At 36.5% G+C, this 19003-nt stretch overlaps 1 protein-coding gene across 2 annotated transcripts in view; it reads left to right on the top strand.

Annotated features, from left to right (window-relative positions):
- The window catches only part of ulk4 (unc-51 like kinase 4), a 79939-nt gene that overhangs the window by 11706 nt on the left and 49230 nt on the right, over nucleotides 1-19003 (top strand). For both annotated transcript variants that reach the window (XM_014989212.2, XM_014989210.2), the window contains exons 17-18: nucleotides 2089-2196; nucleotides 5711-5794. In XM_014989212.2, coding sequence (XP_014844698.2) covers nucleotides 2089-2196; nucleotides 5711-5794 — 192 coding nt within the window. The remainder of the gene's footprint in view (nucleotides 1-2088; nucleotides 2197-5710; nucleotides 5795-19003) is intronic.

Raw genomic sequence — 19003 nt, 5'->3', positions numbered from 1 at the left:
TGTGCTAAAAACTGATTTATGTTTCTTTACACACTCTCGGTACCTCGGCTCACATTCAGAGGTCGTCCGGAACACCTGTGCCCACAATCTTTTTACAGCCTGAATACAGATTTGTTTCAAGCCTTGCTCAATCTGTTACATTTCCTCTTGTTTTTTTTTTCTTGCATTGGATTTGTCTTATTGGTCCTTCTCACCTTTCTAATGGGCATTTTCTTAAAATTTCGGAGCTTGAAGACTGCATTTTTGCCCGTTTCTTTAAAGGTCCACTATTATTCTTCCTCCGTCAAGCTAGGATAAGTCTCTGGGCTATACAAAACATGTTCATTACAATTATTACACAAAGTCATTCTCAGGTATTGAGATTTCACCCGATCAGTTTTGGCTGTTTTGAGCTCATGCAAATAAGCTGCTGCTGGGCAAGACCTCCAAACTCAGTGTCATGTTACGTGTCATCGGCACCTCAGACATGTAAAAATCACAGTACATTGCAAGCAAAAATAAAATGAAGCCACTTAGCTCTGTTCTCCTTGACTGGGAGGAAATGCGTGGACACACGATCTGTATTGTAGTCGACAACAAAACATTTTTGTTTTCCAGCAGCCATTGCAGTGGTAATCCAGCAGAACAAATTTAGCGTTGTCTTGTAATGCTGTGGATAGATCTCCACTTGGGTTGCCAGGGTGAGGGCTTGGCTTGGGGTTGCTAGGTAACAAAATTGTGACGTATCAATTTAGAGGTTTTTGAAACAGGTTGTTTTGCAGACACCAGGAGAACATTTACATATTCCCCAAAACGGCTGAGTGTTTGTTTTTTTTCACTTGGATTGTTTCTAGAAGTAGGAGTTACCCAAACAGAAGTAGAAACATGCAAAAAGTGAATTTTGAATATTGTGATTTACAGAACATTTGAGACTTTTAAACAAAATGAGTAACAAAGATCTAAGCATAAATAGTTAAAACGCTATGTTGGGAGGTTTCAAATATATATACAGTCTTCTTGTAATGGCATCACCAAGGTTACTTGATAATACCAGGTTGGAACGTTGTTTACCACTTTGTGTGTGTTTGTGCTGTTGTTTGTGTGAGGAACGTTTCCTACTGATGCTTAGGTCTTATAAAATTCTGCACCTTTTCTAGCGACTGTAATTTATCTTGTTGTATTTATTGACCTATTGTGATTACGCTGCATGCAAACATTTGTTTCTTGTTGCTGTCTTAGTTCAATCACTGTTTCTAGTCCTCTGTATATATCCAGACTTCCTTCATTCTTGTTTTCAAAAGCTTAAAAAGCCACTTCATGATACTTAAATTATAAATGTGGTTGTCAGTTTGCATAGATTGGTTTGAGCTTTTTTCTGTATCATAACCTTGAGTATAATACAAACATTTTAAATAATTAATGCCATGATCTGATTGCTTTTTATTACTTCTAGTACTGCTACTACCTGCTGCTGCTAAAGTAGTTGTATATCACAAACGTCTTTAATATTTATTTATATTTCGATCTGTAGTACTAAATTAGTATTGGTACTAAATTAGTATTGATGTTCCAGAGTGTACTGTGTATAATATTACACCTTTTCTTCATTCTAGTCCATTCAACGTTACACAAGTATAACAAGCTGATACTATCTTAGCTTAATTAGTCAGCCTGTATGCTTGACAGGGGGTCTAATTAGCCTGACAAACTAATTAGCCAGCTTGACGGGCTAATTAGCCCATCAAGCTGGCTGAAAATGCCATCTGTAGTCAATGGCCTTTTTTCAGCCAGCTGACTGGCAGCACTCAACAGGTGGGGGAGGGGCATCACTGATGACTAGGCGTCTCTAGTCACTCCATTGATGTTTTCCCCAGAACATCAATAAGTTAACTTTAAACCATTGGAGCCAAATAATGAAAATTTTGGAAATTTGGTTTACCTCCGTATAAGTGTCCGCACAAAAAGGCACCTTAAAAAAAATAAAATAAATAAATACATCTGATAGACACAGCGATAGACACTCGTGGAGGAAAGTCTAGATTTTTTTGGTATTTTGTATTAAAGTGAATTTCTGTTTATATCTAAACCACATCTCACTCTGTTTTTCAGGCTGTGTCAACTCTAGCAGACCTGTTGCGGGATAATCTCAGGAACAATAAACTGAAGCAGTTCCTGCTGCCACCACTAGGGGAGTTTCTCTACATGATTTCTTCTGAGGTATAACTTGCATGTCACCTCTTCCTATGACTCTCATGTTACTGCTGGTGAAATAGAAATATTCATTTTAGGGAGTTGGATTTGAATGGGACTTGTTGACCGTCACTCAATACATGGATACATGCAAGGCTGCAGACATGAAAGAATATTGGGTCAGCTGTCCCAGACCCTAGAGGAGGGGCACAACTGGGCCCTATAAGCATTAAATTATGACTAAGAATATTGTTTGCTGGAGGAGCAGAGCTTTTTTGAAAAGTGCAAAATGAGTAAATTGCAAAGAAAAAAAATATATACAATTAAATAAATAGGGAAATCATTATTTATTTGAATATTTTCATATGTAATATTTTCATTAGTAATTATTTTAAGGCCAGGTACTACAGTTCATTATGATTTATTTCCACTTTGACATTGTGCACAACTTTGTACTGATATCACAACAAATATTCAAATGTCAGGTTACAGTGGTTCAAAAAGTTAAAGTTCTAGGGATATAAGCACTTTTCTTTTGCAAGACACTGTAAAAGACAAAAAAAAATTGAAAAAAGGTTTTTGAGATGAAAATGAAATGGATTACTTTGAGTTAATAAGTTTAAATGAATCATTCACAGCATTCCCTGCATATAAAATAGATCAAAATGCATTCTCATTACCTCAGAGAAAAAGACCAATCTAGAGTAAAATGGATTTAACTGTGAACTCTATCATCAGGTAATGGAGTTTAATTTTGTATGCTGACTAAACTCAATTGAAAAGGAATTGACCCCTTGTCCTCAAACTTACAAGAAAGAGTGAAGAAGACCTCCTTTATTAGGAAAGGTGATGCCAATTTATTTCTGCTTAACCTCAATCTCACCAGGCGAGTCAATTAAGCAAGATTTCTATTTACATGACTGACTGATAACCTTCAAAAATCAATCATACTAATTGGTTACTATGAATACTCTTCCAAAGCTGAGAAAAGAAATTGTAGAGGCTCCATTTGGATCACTTTTAACATCTTCTTTAATAGTTATTGTTTTTGTTTTTGTTTTAATTTCCTTTCAATGTGTTGCTCTGATCAACTGTTCATCACCTTAAAATGTTTCTAATTTAGGGTCAGTCCCAAAATAAAGGGGAAAAAAAAAATCAGAGTACCCTTCATAATCCTTTCCAGCACAGGAATGGAGATTTAAATGTTGCTCACGTTTCAGGGTGATGGAGTACTTGGTTTGAATCTTCAGCAACTTTTAGTGTAATGAAATAAATTAGACTTCAGCTTAGTAGTGATGGAGGAACCTTTTCAGTTTATCAAAGACAGTTTTGCACCATGAGATGGATTACTACAACAATTTTTTTTCCCCCTTACATATTTTGTTCTATTTTTGCTTTTTTGTGTCACAAATAAGGGTTACAGATTGTCAAATACATTTTTAGCATTATAAAATGAAAATCTGAGTTTGTACAAACACAGTTTTCAAATAATTTATTCCATTCATTAAGGGGAAAAAAAACTATCCAAGCTGTCTTGATCCTCTGGGGAAAAGTAGTTGGCCCCCCAGATAAATGAAATTAACTGTATTTACCGGTAATATACTTTTTTTTTTTTTTTTACTCAATTTCATTAACAAAACCCTGAAGACTGTTTATTAGTCTTCAGATACAATGCACATGATTTAATAATATATAATTAATAAAAAAAAATTAAAAGGTAGAAACACAAAATCACTGCTGTCTATCTGGAAAGGATTAAAAAGTGCTGTCTAACACTTTGGTCAAACCAAAATGAGAACCATAATCCCCCACTGGGGAAAACATGCAGCAGTGGTGAGCCTTCCCAGGAGAGACTGGTCAACCAAAATTTCTCCAGGAACAAATAAACGGTTCAACCAGGAGGTCATAAAACAACCCTGAACGATATCTAAAGCTCCGCAGGTCTCAGTTGCCTCAGTTGGGGTCAGAGGTTAAGATTTAACAATAAGAAAGAGAGGCTGGCCCTCCATGGGAAATTTCCAAGGTCAAACCACTGCTGACCCAAAAGAACATAAAGGCCCCTCTCACATTTGCCAAAAACATCTAGATGATCCTCAAGACTTTTGGGAAAATATTTTAGAGGCTAAAGTGAGTTCTAATGATCAATGCAAGTGATCGGCTCTACAAGCCACAGGTGAATTTATGCTACATATGTTGCCTGGAAAACCAATGTTTAACCTATGCAGAATGTTCCTTTTAATATTAGCCAAATAAAGTTGTGTGTTTTTTTTCAGTTCTGCAGTTGTCAATGACAACACTTACCCAGCGCCCACAGGTCTGTCTTTTTCCTCAAGGTTAGATGTAGCCTAAAGCGAAGCACAGCAGCAAGGGAACAGAGCACCATTTCAAATAAGTTAAAAACTATATGATAAATGATTAGAAATCTGTGGGCTGTGAGACAGTGCTTCTATAAAAGTGAAAAAAAGATCTATTTTCAGAAAAACCTACATATACTTCTTGTGTACATATTTGCAATGAAAACCAAGTGTAATCTAATATTAAATAACTATAATAACCTGTAAATTACTTCTAAATGGGTAGTGTAAGAGTTTGGGCTTGTAAAATGATGCCTACAAATACCATAGAAAAGCTTGTTATTTGAGGAAAAAAATTGCTTAAGTATTTACAAAAAAATTAAATAATTGAAGTTTGGTAAAGTGGGAATGAGTATAAAAAGTGCTCAGATTTATTTCACAAAAACCCAATTGGGCTTTGTTCAATTTGTTGATTGCCTTATCTTTTGAGTTGTTGAAAGAAAGAAATCTACAGACAAATGGAAATTTGAAAAAGAGGGTCATTTCATATTTTTTTGTTAAATAAGTGTGTTAAATCAGTCCTCTGGTATGCAAACTAGTGTTGGTTTAGGGACAAAGCTCAACATTGATAGCCACTCCTGTTCAGGAGATCTAAGTATTATTGTCTTTTTTTAATAGAACAGATCTAGGTTAGTCAGGATAAAATTATTTCATCATTAACAAATTTGAAGCCAATTTTAGTATTGTCTTGTTTCGTTTGTGAACGATCCAGTTAACAAAACCAAAGTATGTAAGTATCTTGAACAAAAATGTCCAGAATGTTACAAAAACCGCAACAAAAATCTGGAAAAGTATAACATTTTAAAATGTAAAATTTAATATGGGACCCTACATCTCTATATCCCAAGCAAATAATTTACACAATTATTAAAAAAAAAAATTAAAGCAAACATTTTGAGTAACCAACATTTGACTAGCCATCCGAATAAGCCGTAGCTATGAAGCATGTTGCTCACAGGGATTATAAACCGTGTAATCAAGATGTCTTGACTCCTCGCGCTCCCTTTCCCCTCCCTGCCTTGGCCTTTTCTTGCCCTTTTCCTCACTCCTCTCTACTTGTATCTCCTTCACTTCATCTATGTGCCTCTCTCTCATTTCCACTCTGCTCCTTTGCTGCCCCCCCATCCCGAACTGTACACCCTCCCCTCTCACCCGTCCTCCCTGTCTTTTCTATGACTCTCTATCAGGAGGAGAAGAGAGGCTCCCCAGAGGGACTGTGGTTCGTTCCTGCTGCCGCCTACACTGGCTTAATGAGGAGCCTGCGGGAAGGGGTGAGTGTCTCTGTGTATGTCTGCGTGTGCCTGTTTGTGTCTGTGCCTGTGTAGCTGTGACTAAGTCTCACTCTGCGTGAGCCTGTGCGTGTTTGTGTGTGGCAGGGGATCCCTGTGAACAGTAATGATGAGGCAGCTGTGGGGGCCTAAAGCGTTGTTTGCCAGCTGCAAGTCAAGGGCATGCAGAGCAGTCACACACATTCATGCATGCATGCACACTCTTACCTGCATCAAACACAACCCTTTACTGCTCTGCAGCCTGACCTCAGCAGCAATTAGGACCCTCCAGACACACACCTACAGTAGATGGAGCAACAGCACAAATGGAGGAGCCGATATCTGTTTGCTTTCTGCTTCTTTTCAATTTCATCCCATTTTTTTTTATTTACTTCTGCTTTGTTTGCTTTAGTCTGTCCCAGCATGGTAAAATAACATGACATTATTTGGCTTTACCGTTAAAAAAAATAAAAATAAAAATATTGCACATTTCTCCATCGACTAATAAAAATGGTTAAATACTTTAACAAATAAGTGGATTGAGTGAGAGACTGTTAATATTAAATCCTAAACCTGTTATTCAGTTTCATCTTCAAATGTTTCAGGTCGTTGTACAAAAAGTCAAGCAATGATAACCGAAGTTAAGAATGAAGTTTTCTAATAAGAATTTTATTTCTTTGGGAAAATAAACCGACAAACTTGATCCAATGACAAAACATTGTTGCCACCCCCCCTTGCTAACTTATGAACCAAACTTATTCCTCACATCTTTCTTTGTTGTTTAACTTCTCTATCCACACCGTGGCCTGGTTAATGCCAAACCTGTCAGAAATGGCTTAATTAGAACCTGTTTGACATCATGAAGTAGACTAAGGCTACGTTCACACAGCAGGTCTTAAAGCTCAATTCACATTTCTTTCTGAAATCTGAATACTTTTCTATGGTCGCTCATGATACTAGTTACATGAAACCGCAGTCAGACTGCTACGTGAACAGTTCATGACCCCAAAGCTATCCGCATGCACAGGAGAAGAACGATGCTGTCACATCTGTTTACAGAAGTAATAATGGCTTGATTTTAAAGTTGTTTAGCAATGGGAGAAAAAAGAAAGCACTGTTTGCTTCAGCTATTGTTTACTTTTAGATTTAATGTGTCTGGCAACTTCTAGTGCTGAATCATGACGCGTATGTCATGCCAGTGATGTAAATGTTGGATAAAATGTGATCTGGCCGTTCAGATTGCAGATGCTTTGAAAACTGTCGGATTTGTATCTGATTTAATACTTCACATGGAAGTGGACAAATGGGATTTTTTTTGGGGGGTCGGGGGGGTGAAAAGATTGAAAAGCGGTTCAGACTGCCATGAAAAAGTTTGACATGGCAGCAGTGTGAACGTAGCCTAAAGCATCTCAAAAAGGGCATCAGAGCCCCAAAAAGTAATTGCTGTCTACCTGTCCAGAACAGTGACAGTCATTTAAGGATTCAAGGATTTTTTTATTGTCATACCACCTTTGCTTGTTTGTGATACGAAATTTGGACTCAGATTAAAAATTAAATAAATAAATAATTAAACAACTTATAGGATTTTGGAACGCCAATGAACTATAGACAATTAAAATGGACAAAATTAAATAAATAAGTATATTATTAAAGCATTAATTAAAAGTACTATGAAATAAATAAATGTTTTATTAAGTATTTAAATGATTTATTTAATAGACAATTTATTAAATGTCATTAAATCATTCAATTGCAAACTGATTATAGCTGATGCCAATAATTAAATATGTATTTAATAATTGTGTGGTTCCTGCAGTGTCACCATGAAATAACTTTATAAAGTAGACGAGAAAGGTTATCATTAATGGATGACCTGTTCACTAGGTCAAGTTAGATTGCATGCATTGGCTGACCAATATCATCGTTGGTGAATGTACACAAGCCAAAGTACTTACAAGTGTGGATTATTGATATTCATTTGTTCTGCTGATGACTTCTAGTTATAGTTACTGGACTTATTTCAAAGGGTTGGTATTAATGTTTAAAAAAATCTTATTGTCTAAATTTACAACATAATATTTAAACACATCCCAGATCCGATCGTACCATTGTTAAGATCAAAGTAGATGAAAAGAGTATAATGCGTTGGACTTTGAAGCAGATACAGGAGCAGAAAACCACACCAGGTCCCATTCCTGTCATTATAAAACACAAAACTAGTGCTAAGATTCACACAGACTCACCACAATGGAAAAATAGCAGATTAGAAGATGACCTGGTGTGATGGGCCTATAATTTCAAATGTGACATTCAGATGGGCCACAATTCTTGCTTAAACAAAAATGCAATTTGGACCAAAATCTCTTGAATGCAAGTAAATAGTTCATTTATAAAGCGCCTTTCCCATGCAAAGGCCTGGATCAGCATTTCTTGTATTAGGAGAGCAGACTGCTGTTGGCGGTGTAATAGCGTGGAGTGATTTTCAAGAGCATTGTTTAACTCCACACCCTATCTGAGTTTTGCTGCTGATCATGTTTACCCCATTAAGATTACAGTGTTAATATATTCTAACGTCTGTGGTCACAAGGCTTAAATCATCTCTAGTCTAATGAACCTGGCAATTAGTTCACTGGACTCCGTCTTCCACAGTTACAAGGTCTTGATCCAACAGAGAACCTTTGGGACATGTTGGAAAAGAAGAAAGTATTGTGCATGTGCAGGTGCCAATTTTGACCAAAATCTCTTGAGGAATGTTTTTATCACCTTGTTGATTCAATTGGCATTGATAATTTAGGGTAAAAGCTGTTCTAACCTAATGCTAGCAGAGTGTGTCTAATAAATGGGCCAGTGAGTGTACATTGTGCATAAAAATGATGTGTTGTAAGCGGTCGGCTTTTACTTATTTTATTAACATAGGATTTTATGTTGGAGGCTAGATAAATAGAGGAGTGCTAGCAGCAAGAAGGAGAGCGTTTGGGGAGAGAGACAGCTAACTTATTTATCATTATTGAACAGTAAGATACGCTGATGGCCACATGTAGCCACAGGGACCCCTCATCACCAGACTCAACCTTCCTCGATCTGTTTTCATCATTTAACCGCAATCTACCTCTGTTCATGCTGTTTCTGTCTCCGCATCTCTAAATGAAATCTTTCATTTATATTAGAAAACTTTGAATGATTCTCAGACAAGAGGCAAAGTTTTCTGTGTCACCAGTAATTACAAAAACAAGTTGCATTGCTGTTTATTTATAAGATGTGTCTCTAGTTTTGAACAAGTTCCAAATCCGGGTTTGATTTGAAGTTTCAGAGAAACCTTCACTTTCTTTCATTTACTTGATATATATGGTTATTTTTGGGTAATCCAAGACTATTGTGCATAGAGATGACTATTTATCTGCAAATGTTCTGTTTTTATTTGCCAAAGTCAGTCTGGGCACATTTGTTCCATCACAGAACATTTTGTCTAAAGAACATGGTTTTTGGACCGTCTAAAAACATAACGCATACAGACATGCAAATTCCCATGTCTTAGACTTCAAGAAACATTTTTAAAAAGAGCTGGGACTTTGAAATCAGCTTGTATTATGAAGAAAAACTTGCAGGAGTTGTATGGATTTTCTAAGTCACAAGGAATCCATTATGGAGATTGACAGGTGAACTGTGAGGCACCCCAATCAGATGATAGAACTAAACCAGAGGTAAACACAGTAGATCGATATTCGCCTTTGTGTTCCACTTAGCCTCATAAGAATGTCCAGGTTTTGAAATTGCTGGTCAGCAGTCAGATTTTATATGTTGTGTTGGCAGGATCTTCTTTTTTTTCTGTTTTCCTCCAGTTTTCATTTTTCCCCAAGTGAACTAGCTTTAACCTGTGGTTCACACTCACACAGAGAGCTTTTAGGGTTACTAGGTATGACTGAGATTGATGGATAAGTGTTCCGGGTTATACTCCGTCTCAAGCCCACTGTCAGGGGGAGCTGCTTCCTGTGTCCTGTAAGTCTCTGAAACCGATAGTTAGAGGATGATGGGTATTGAATGTACTAAATCTCTGTTGATCTCACTGACATAAAGAGGTGAACTTCCAAGCTGTCAAAACAAATCTACTGAATATCACAACAACCGAAGAGAAAGAGAGGAGGAAAACTGCAGGGTTTTTTTTTTTTTGGCCCACTGTTTATTTTGTGCATGGTCAAACATTTGTCACAAAGTAATAGCAGCATATTATGTTACTAATGCATTAGAGTTAACTAAAGACCTAGTTCCTCTTCTCAAACTCTATGGATAAATGCCAATGTTGGCTTGCTTTTCATTTCTTTGGCACATTTAACCTCATTACTGATTGATTAAGACTTTGGGAATTATTTTACACATTCACAATATTTCCGATTTCCGATGAAGGTGACTGAAACAGTGCACATTGCTCTGGACTTGAACCAATGTTTTTCCTGGAAAAATCAATGCCATCAAAGTTGGAGATCCATCTCATTAATTTTTAGGATTTTATTGAAAGCTTGCAGCTTGCTAGCAGTGTAACGGCGACTATCGTTAGTTGCTTATAGTTTATAATGATGTTATTGTATTGTTGCAGCCAGTCCAGTGTTCAAGTATACGAAAACTACCAGGTACTTATCCACTGACTTAACAAATTGTTTGGGCAAAATTCTTCCTGAACAGAGAAGACAAGTTGTTTTTTCACTTTTTATGCTGACTTTTATTAGGCATTTCAATGGGTTTAGGCTGAATTTCACTGCTGATTTTAACTTGTTATATTTCAATTACATCCTAAAAGTTAAAATTTAACTATTAAAATTCATCGCTATTCACACAGTGGCTATTGTGACTGATTGCTGTAGAGTTTGTTAAATGAAAAAAAAAGTTCTTAATTTCTACTCAATTTTAGTTACCTTTCACTTATGAACCATGATTGATGAACATTTAAAAAGAAATAAAGTATTCAAACATGGTCAGTTTGCTTTTTGCTGTCAATTAAACTAAAAGTTTGTGTTTGTTTTCAGTTTGGTGAACTTCTTACTTCTAAATTTGTCGTAACACATTAAAAGTTCCACCACATATATTATTCACGAACAAATCTGGTGTAACTTCAGCTCTCTCTCTCTCTCTCTCTCTCTCTCTCTCTCTCTCTTTCTCTCTTTCTCTCTCTCTCTCTCTCAGTTGTGAAAAATGTGTTAGCTGCTTGAAATTACAACTGTGAGAATAGATTTGAGTGAATTAAATAATATTCCTCAAACACAAGACGGAAAAGTTCTGCTATGTCTGTCGCGTTGTCTAAATTAGAATAGCATATTTGTAATTGAATATAGAATACAAATATGCATTCCATCTTCAATCATTCGATAGTCTTTGTTGGATTTCAGATTTTAAAGTTTAAATATTTGTTGTATACATTTCAGCTGGTAAAGCTGGTTACAGTTGCAGCTGTGCTCTAATCTAAAGTAGCGTCGTAAAAGTCGCTCGTGAAAATTTCTCCGAATATTTATATAGCCTGAGAAAGTTTTTTTTTTTTCTTAATTTCTCTTCTATTGTTTGACTCGCCTATAATATTTTCTGATGCATTTCTTATGCAATTTTTGCCAGAGAAGAAAATTGTCTACCAATGTTCTAAATGCAAATTCAGTGCCACACTCTGTTAATTGCATGACAGCATTGAGACACAGTGCCAAGAACCTGTCAAATATGCTCCAGGCAGTGTGTTTTTGCTGCATTCTTTTGACCCAGTGGATAACCCCAGCCCCTTCTGCTGCTGTTGAGACTTTTTTTTTTTTTTTTTGCTGATTTCCAAGCAAAGCACTGCAGAGATGGATACAGATTGTTGTACTAGAGGACGGGTTTGACTGGGGAAGGAAGTAGCGGGGGCCTGGAGCCACAGGGAGCATGGTGGTTTTGCCAATGGAGAGGGGATAGTGAAGAGTGACAGAAAGGAAGAAAGGAAGCCAGATCAGTGTAGTTGGAGAGGGGGATGATATGGCAGGCAGACAGTGTGAAAGGGAGAGAGTTGTACTTAGAGGGGGAGTTGATGGCATGGAGTGAAAGGCAGGTTTCCAGGCCAGACTTGAGCTGCAGGAAATTATTTATGAGCCTGAACAAGATGATGCTTCAGCTGCCTATGATGAATAATCTGTGTGTGCGTGTATGTGTGCATGCGCTTGCAACAGAAAAGGTGTGTGAACAGTATTGCAGTGATAGAAGCCAGAGGGCACTAGGCAGAAATCCCCCTCACACACCCACACCCACACACACACGGACATTCGCATACATACACACCCAGCTATGGTGAGCCCATTAATCATTTATCACTATCTTCCACAAAAGAGAGGAGAGAGGGTGACTCCTAAAACAGTCATGGGCCCCTACCCTTGCGTCTCTAACATGAGATAGCCACCTCATGCTCCTGATCTATCAAAAGGATCAGGATCAACACACACATTCTGAATAGAAACTATCCTGTGATATGTAGAGTGCACCCATCTAATCTCACCTATATGTCAAGTTATTCAAAACTACACCTAAGTAACTGCATGTTTTTTTTTTTATTATTTAAACTGATATAAAAACTAACAACTAAGCCTATACTTTTACCATATTCAGTATATACAGGCCCCATAGTAGGAGCTCGGCACACTAAATGTCAAAAAATGTTCACTGCTGAAATAGAACTCGTATAATTTTTTTCAACTTTGTTGGTCCACACAATGTCCACAAATGTCTGGAGAGATTTCTTAAAAATTTTCTGCTTAGCTGGAGGGGCTATGCTGCTTTACTTGCCTCTTTATAACACCCTAAAGGTGTTCTGATGCATTCAAGCTAAGCTGCACACTTGGTCAGATTCCAGTTTCTAGTTTTTATTAGCTAATATGTTTGTATATCCAGAGTTACCGAGATTACTACGAATACGTGATCACCTAACATTTATCAAAGTGTGGTCCCACAGACACTTTGACTTCTGTCTTTTATTGTTGTTGGCATCATAGATTCAGATTCTTCTTCTGGACTCATTCATCCAAACACCCTTTAACACATCAGAAAAATGTTAAGTGCCTTTCCTCTTTTTTTTTTTTTTCTTTTTTTTTTAAATTGAAATATGGACATTTACATGTAGGAGTGATGTTATTTGTGTGTTTGTGTGAGTGATTTTTATACTTAATGCACTCAGAAACCGCTCAACTCGCAGAGCAAATTGCTGTTCAAAATTGATTATTGTAAAATAGTGATGCACTCAATTACCGAGCAGTACTAAGGTTAACTAAATTGCCTTAGCAAACACAGGGTACAATATATATATATATATATATATATATATATATATATATATATATATATATATATATATATATATATATATATATATATATATATATAAATTCAGAGTCAGACAGCAAATAAAACATATTTAGTGTTTGAATGTCATTTAGATCATTGTTAAATTATTCATTCAGTTTCTTGTGGCAATAGTCATGGCAAATTACTGTTTAATAATCATAACAAACCCTTTAAATACATTAGCAATAGGTAGCACAAAATGAGCTTTCTAAAACTTATCTAAACCTTTTATTTAGCAAATATAAATAATCTTTGTGATCCTAACAGACCTAAGGCAGGCAAAAGTTTAGCTTGGTCTAACATTAAGAAGTGAAAAAATAAGCTTCTGTGTCTTTTTAACCAGCACATGTAAACAGTTTCAATTGTACCTCTTCTTTTTTATTTTTCTTTTACATTTATTCCTACAGGAGCACTCTCTATATCTCAGTTTCTATTAGCCTTTTAGCAAATTTGAGCTTTTGATGGTGGCTATCCGTGGCGTTAGATGTTCTTGTTAGTGAATGATACGCTTAATGTTCAGAATGTGTTTGAGTCTCTGTCAAAAGTGGTTATTGAAAACCAGGTGCACAATCTTCTGAAGGCCCGTAATTACAGAGAGAAACCACATCAGACATCTGAACTGTGTAAGCACAGACACTCGGACTGGAGTAGTTTTACCATCTACGTCTTTGAGACTCAAAAGAGCCGGCACAAACTTGTTTCTATATAAAAGTGGTCCACGGAAGGCCATTTGAAGTAGTTTGTTTCCTCGGTTTATATCTTCCTGCCTTTTAGGTTTTCAATTTGAAAGCAGCTTTCAGCCAGGGGTTCAGAGTGTGCAAATATCATCTGTCAGTTTTGAGCTGCAGATTAGGAAGAGTTTCATTTGAAATGAAGCAGGCTGTCCTGTTGAAACATGATGAAGAGCATGGAACTCTTGTTTAAGCCTCAAGAAAAGCCAGGAATAAACGCATTTTAACTGAATCAGCTTGAAAGAATATTAGATTAAAACACATCTAGGCATGTCATTAGTAACTAATAGACCAGGAGTCATTATGCAGGAAGTTTGTCATTAAAAAACCTTGAAATAGCAATTTTGTTGTTTCTTATTTTCTCTTTTGGTTTTGTGATGTTATTAATAGAAAAATATTTGTATTCTTTTATTTTTAATAAAGCACGCAGTCAGATTTACGTCAACAGATTTCTCCCTCATTGGCTGAAAATGACACTGAATCTACAGTCATCATTACATGAAGTTTCCCTGACAGTCATTCCACGTTTTACAGTATGTTTGTTTTTTCACGTAAGGTCATGAACCAACATTACTGAATAGTCATACTAATCATAATCTTATTTAACCTCCTAGGCTTATGCAAAGCAGAAACAATGTTTATTTTTTCTTTGAGTTCATCTAAATGATGTTGTTCAAGCTCATATTCGGTATTAGGCTTTGCATCCAGCACTGTCAATGTCTTCTTATGTTTCCAGTGTATATGACCATATATATGTGCAAATAAATATGTGCATGCTTTTTAAAATCGTTTAATAAAAGGAAACTTTAACTTGACGTAATTGAATAACATACCCAATGTTTTAATAAAATGTGTGACTTGGTTCCAATGAATTTCTTCTATTTACATGAGCCGTACAAGCCGTAATGCAAATCTTAAGCTGGAACATTTAAAATAAAATAATTAAGATGAAACTGAGAGAAATGCAGGTGATTTGTGCCGTCTTCTTGTCTTCACCATACCAACATCTGCTCTTAGTGATAATGTATTTATGTTTACTTCTATGTGTGTGTACGCGTGTGCATTTTGAGTTTCTGCTTTTGCTCCTGCTGGACAGGGTTTCAATACTGTTACATTTTTAAGTATCTACACCCATGTGCTTCCACATTCCTTCTCTGTTTACCCGCCTTCTGCCAAGAGCTATTTTGCATTTTTTTTTTTTTATATTCTCTCAAAAATACAACTTTGGGCAATGCAGAAGAGAAAGCTTTGCATCTGAGTTTTAGATGTAAGGCTTCTTATTGCAGTCAACAGTGCTTCGCAAAAGTATTCATACCCTCTGAATTCGTTCACATTTTGTCACCAAGTAGCCCATAATTATGAAATGAAAGGAAACAAAAGCATGATTTTCAAAGTGTTTTGTACTTAAAAGGTTAGGATGAATTCAGTTGAAATCATTTGCCTTCAGAGCAGTAATTAGTGTAAAAAAAAAAATCCACTTATGTGTAATTTAATTCCATCCTGAACACAGCTCCTCTGTATGCATTTGTGAACATTAGTAGACAAACAGTGTCACGAAGATGAAGGGACAAAGCAGAGGAATAAGACTGTTGGGAGGTTAAAGGCAGAAAGAGGAAAGAAAATAACAACCACTTACGAAAGGAGTGAGTTTAGAACAACTGCAAATCCACTAAGATATGGTCACTAACCTAAACTTATGGAAGAATGTCATTGTTGAAAGAAAAGCCATAAGAAGTCCTACCTGCAGTCCATTAAGGGATACTTGGCAAACATGTCTAAAAAGGTGCTCTGGTAAGATTACACCACAGTTGAACTTTTAACAATTACACGCAAAATGCCGTGTGGTGGAAAAATAGAACTGTGCATCACCCTGAATACACCAGCCTTACAATGACACAAGGTGGTGGCAGCATAACGATTAAGGGATTAATTTTGTTAGAAACGACAGGAAAGCTGCTGGGTTGGGAAGATGGATGAAGTTAAACAAAAGCTGATCTTAGAAGCAGATCTTTAAAGAGGCAAAAGACTTGAGGCAGGGCTGGTGGTTAAGCTTTTAGAAAGCATGGTGGCCTAAAAATACATCTGAAGCATCATTGTAGTTTTTTAGATAGAATCCTGTTTATGTGTTGGGATGGCACAGTCTAAATCCACACCTACACCAATTTAGAATCGGTGGCAAGACTGAAAATTGTGATTGAATGATGCTGTCCATCAAATGGGACTGATCTTGACTGCTGTTGCCATCAACAATCACCATGTTCAATAACTCTTTGAAGAACCCGAATCAATGAGCTACAACGTTTAATTTCCCTTTGGGATTAATAAATCATTTTTGAATTTGAATTTGAATAGAGCCAGCTTGAAGTAAGAATGGGCAAAAATAGGTCTTAATTTATTTAGTTTGACTTTTAAGGCACTTACAAATAAATTAATCTTTACAACATATGTACATGTAATTTAACTCATATTTAATATTATGAGAACAACTTCAAAGCTGTTGACAGATTTGTGAACCAGAGCTTGTGTAAATATGTTTTTCTTCTAGGTCTTGCATAAATCGCAGCGCTTCACCTTTTGTAGATAAAACGGCATCAATGTCTGTCAGTGCATCAATATTAATGAGCTCAGTTTTGCTAAAACTAAATTACTCGTTCAGTTATTGCAGCTAGAAACTGCTGACCAGATCCGACATGTGGGCGTAGTGATGGACACGGGCCTGAACCTTCAGAGAAACATAAAGACGATTACAAACTCATTCACTCAGGTCTTGTGGTTCTGCTCTACTCTGCATCCACAGAACCAAAACCAAACATGGAGAAGCTTCTATGCTCCAGTAATCTGGAATAAACTCCCAGAAAAAACAAACAAACAAAAAAAAAACTGAAACAGTTTCTTTAAATCAAGGCTAAAACCCCATTTGTTTAGAGCTACAAATATTCTCTTTATTTTGCCACTGTAATATGGTAATATGCTTACAAGTGAAACATGTTTTAATGATAGAATCTGTTGAAGTTTTTGTTACATTTTTTGGACATTTTGCATTTTATTTTTTGGACAATATCACAAACGCAACAGAATTTAAGTCATTTCACAAAAAATGTATCTATGACAAATTCTCCTTGTGTTATGTTCCACAACCAGTAATCCAGTGGTGTTATTCTTAGCCACGACGCCAAGTATAATAAATGTCCTTCTGTTTTTCATGGTCATATTACATTGAGGATAACTTCATCACCTTTTCCCTTCTCCCTTCTTCATGCGTTTCCCGTTTCTGAATTATAATGATGAAATTTCTGCTTGTTTCTCATCACTTGTAAGAATATCTTTCTCACTCTCTCTCTTCATGTAACACCCTCCTCGCCCCCCTCAAAACCATCACCACCCTCACCACCACCTCCACCCTCTCTCCCTGTGTAGTGCCTGGCAAGGCTACAGTCTATTAAACACACAGACAGTGGGGGCTCCCCCGTGGGCTCATTAGTGAGCTGCTCCGCACAGCCTGGGGAACACTGGAACAGACCATTCCGCTGGCTCCCAAAGGGGTGCCAGAGGATTCATTATGCTGTCGCTCCGCTTAGTCCCCTGGTGTTGGGAACATGCTGTGATGTCGTATATTGAATTAATAGGTTGGTGATTTAGGCTGTCAGTTATCATTAGAGTCCTTGTGTTGGTTGAATATGATGTATCTTTTTAATGCGCAACATGGATGTGACAATGGATCACAGCCCGGCCACCGCTGTGTGCCACAGGTAGCTCTTTAGGTTCTGCGGTCCTAAGAAGACCTGCTTTCTGTTCATTAGGTCAGAAAGCAGGTCAGTTTTGTTAACGTGTTGGGTGGGTGGCAAATTTAATCCCTCAAAATATGTTAAAAGTAGACCTGAATTTCTGTAACATCTGAAGTGGAAATGCAGTTTTTGTGCTGAAAGCAGCTGTTTTGGTAATGTCTCTGTCGCAAATACTTGCGGAAGCTTTATATTTGTGTTTTAATATATTTTTAAGTAATTTATTCAGTTTCATCTTTATTTTCTCTTTTTACTAATTTATGTTCATAACTTTGGTCGGTGTTTGCTTGTATTAATGTTTTATTAATATAGGTGGTTTGAAAACTGTGGTCCTGTAAATGTAACTTTATTAGTGCTAATTTTCTTTAGATATCACTTAAAGAATTAATTCGAAACTTATTATTCTCATAGCATAATTAAAGGTGCAGTGATCAGAGTTTGGGTTGTGCTTAACCCCTGCGCCACCACAACACCCCGTGGAGTCACTATTTTAAAAATATACAACATGATTATATTGTTGACATTTTAAACTTTAACTTGAGTTTATTGTGAATTAAGTAAGCACATGAACTGCAGGATCACAACAGACAGACATACATTGCCTCTTTTACCATACTTTAAAAATTTAAAACAACTTAAAATTAAAATCTTCATAGCAGCGGGATATAACAACATGTTAGCAAATATCAGCAAATTATAATTTCTCAACCAACCATCGTTGCACTTTGTTCAGCCAAACAACTTCTGTTATTTCTATGGCAGGTTTCTCTGCTTCAGCCTGTCGGCTGCAATCAGCCAATCCCTCCAATCAGCTGTGACTTGCCAGGGCGCTTTAGCTCTGCCGAGAACAGAGTCTATTTGAGGATTTTGCATAAGTTGTACAGCTTTGTTAAATGTGGTATGTTGTTGTGCTTTCCAGGTTTTGTAATTGTTTGAAAATTATCCTGACTCATGGTCAGCTTATTCAACAAATTAGAAACGTGTTAGCTTGTTAACATCTTTCTACTACAGTTAAGGGACCTACTCCACAGAACTTTTTTTTTTTAAAAGTCCAACCCTTTAACTCTGAGATTTCCAAAAGGTGCTAGCATGTCCAAAACCAGTATGTTTTATGAAAGAAAAAGGTTGACAGTGTAAAAAAGACCCAGAAACAAAACAACTTTACTGAACTCCGCTTGACCTTCCTGTTGTCTGCTAGAAGTCGAACAACCATCTCTTTGGCTTGCAACCTGAATGAACCACAGACATGTCTGTACATGTTTTCAAAAGACTTCTTACTTTAGAATAGCTTTCCAAATCTTATCTGCATTTATTTTAAAACACCTCAGTGTAACAAAAATACATACTGTAAAGAGAGG

This window comes from Poecilia mexicana, unplaced genomic scaffold, assembly GCF_051168715.1.
Source record: "Poecilia mexicana isolate PSO_F unplaced genomic scaffold, ASM5116871v1 scaffold_16, whole genome shotgun sequence".
In the NCBI taxonomy this organism is placed as follows: domain Eukaryota; kingdom Metazoa; phylum Chordata; class Actinopteri; order Cyprinodontiformes; family Poeciliidae; genus Poecilia; species Poecilia mexicana.
This window is presented reverse-complemented; position numbering and strand designations above follow the sequence as displayed.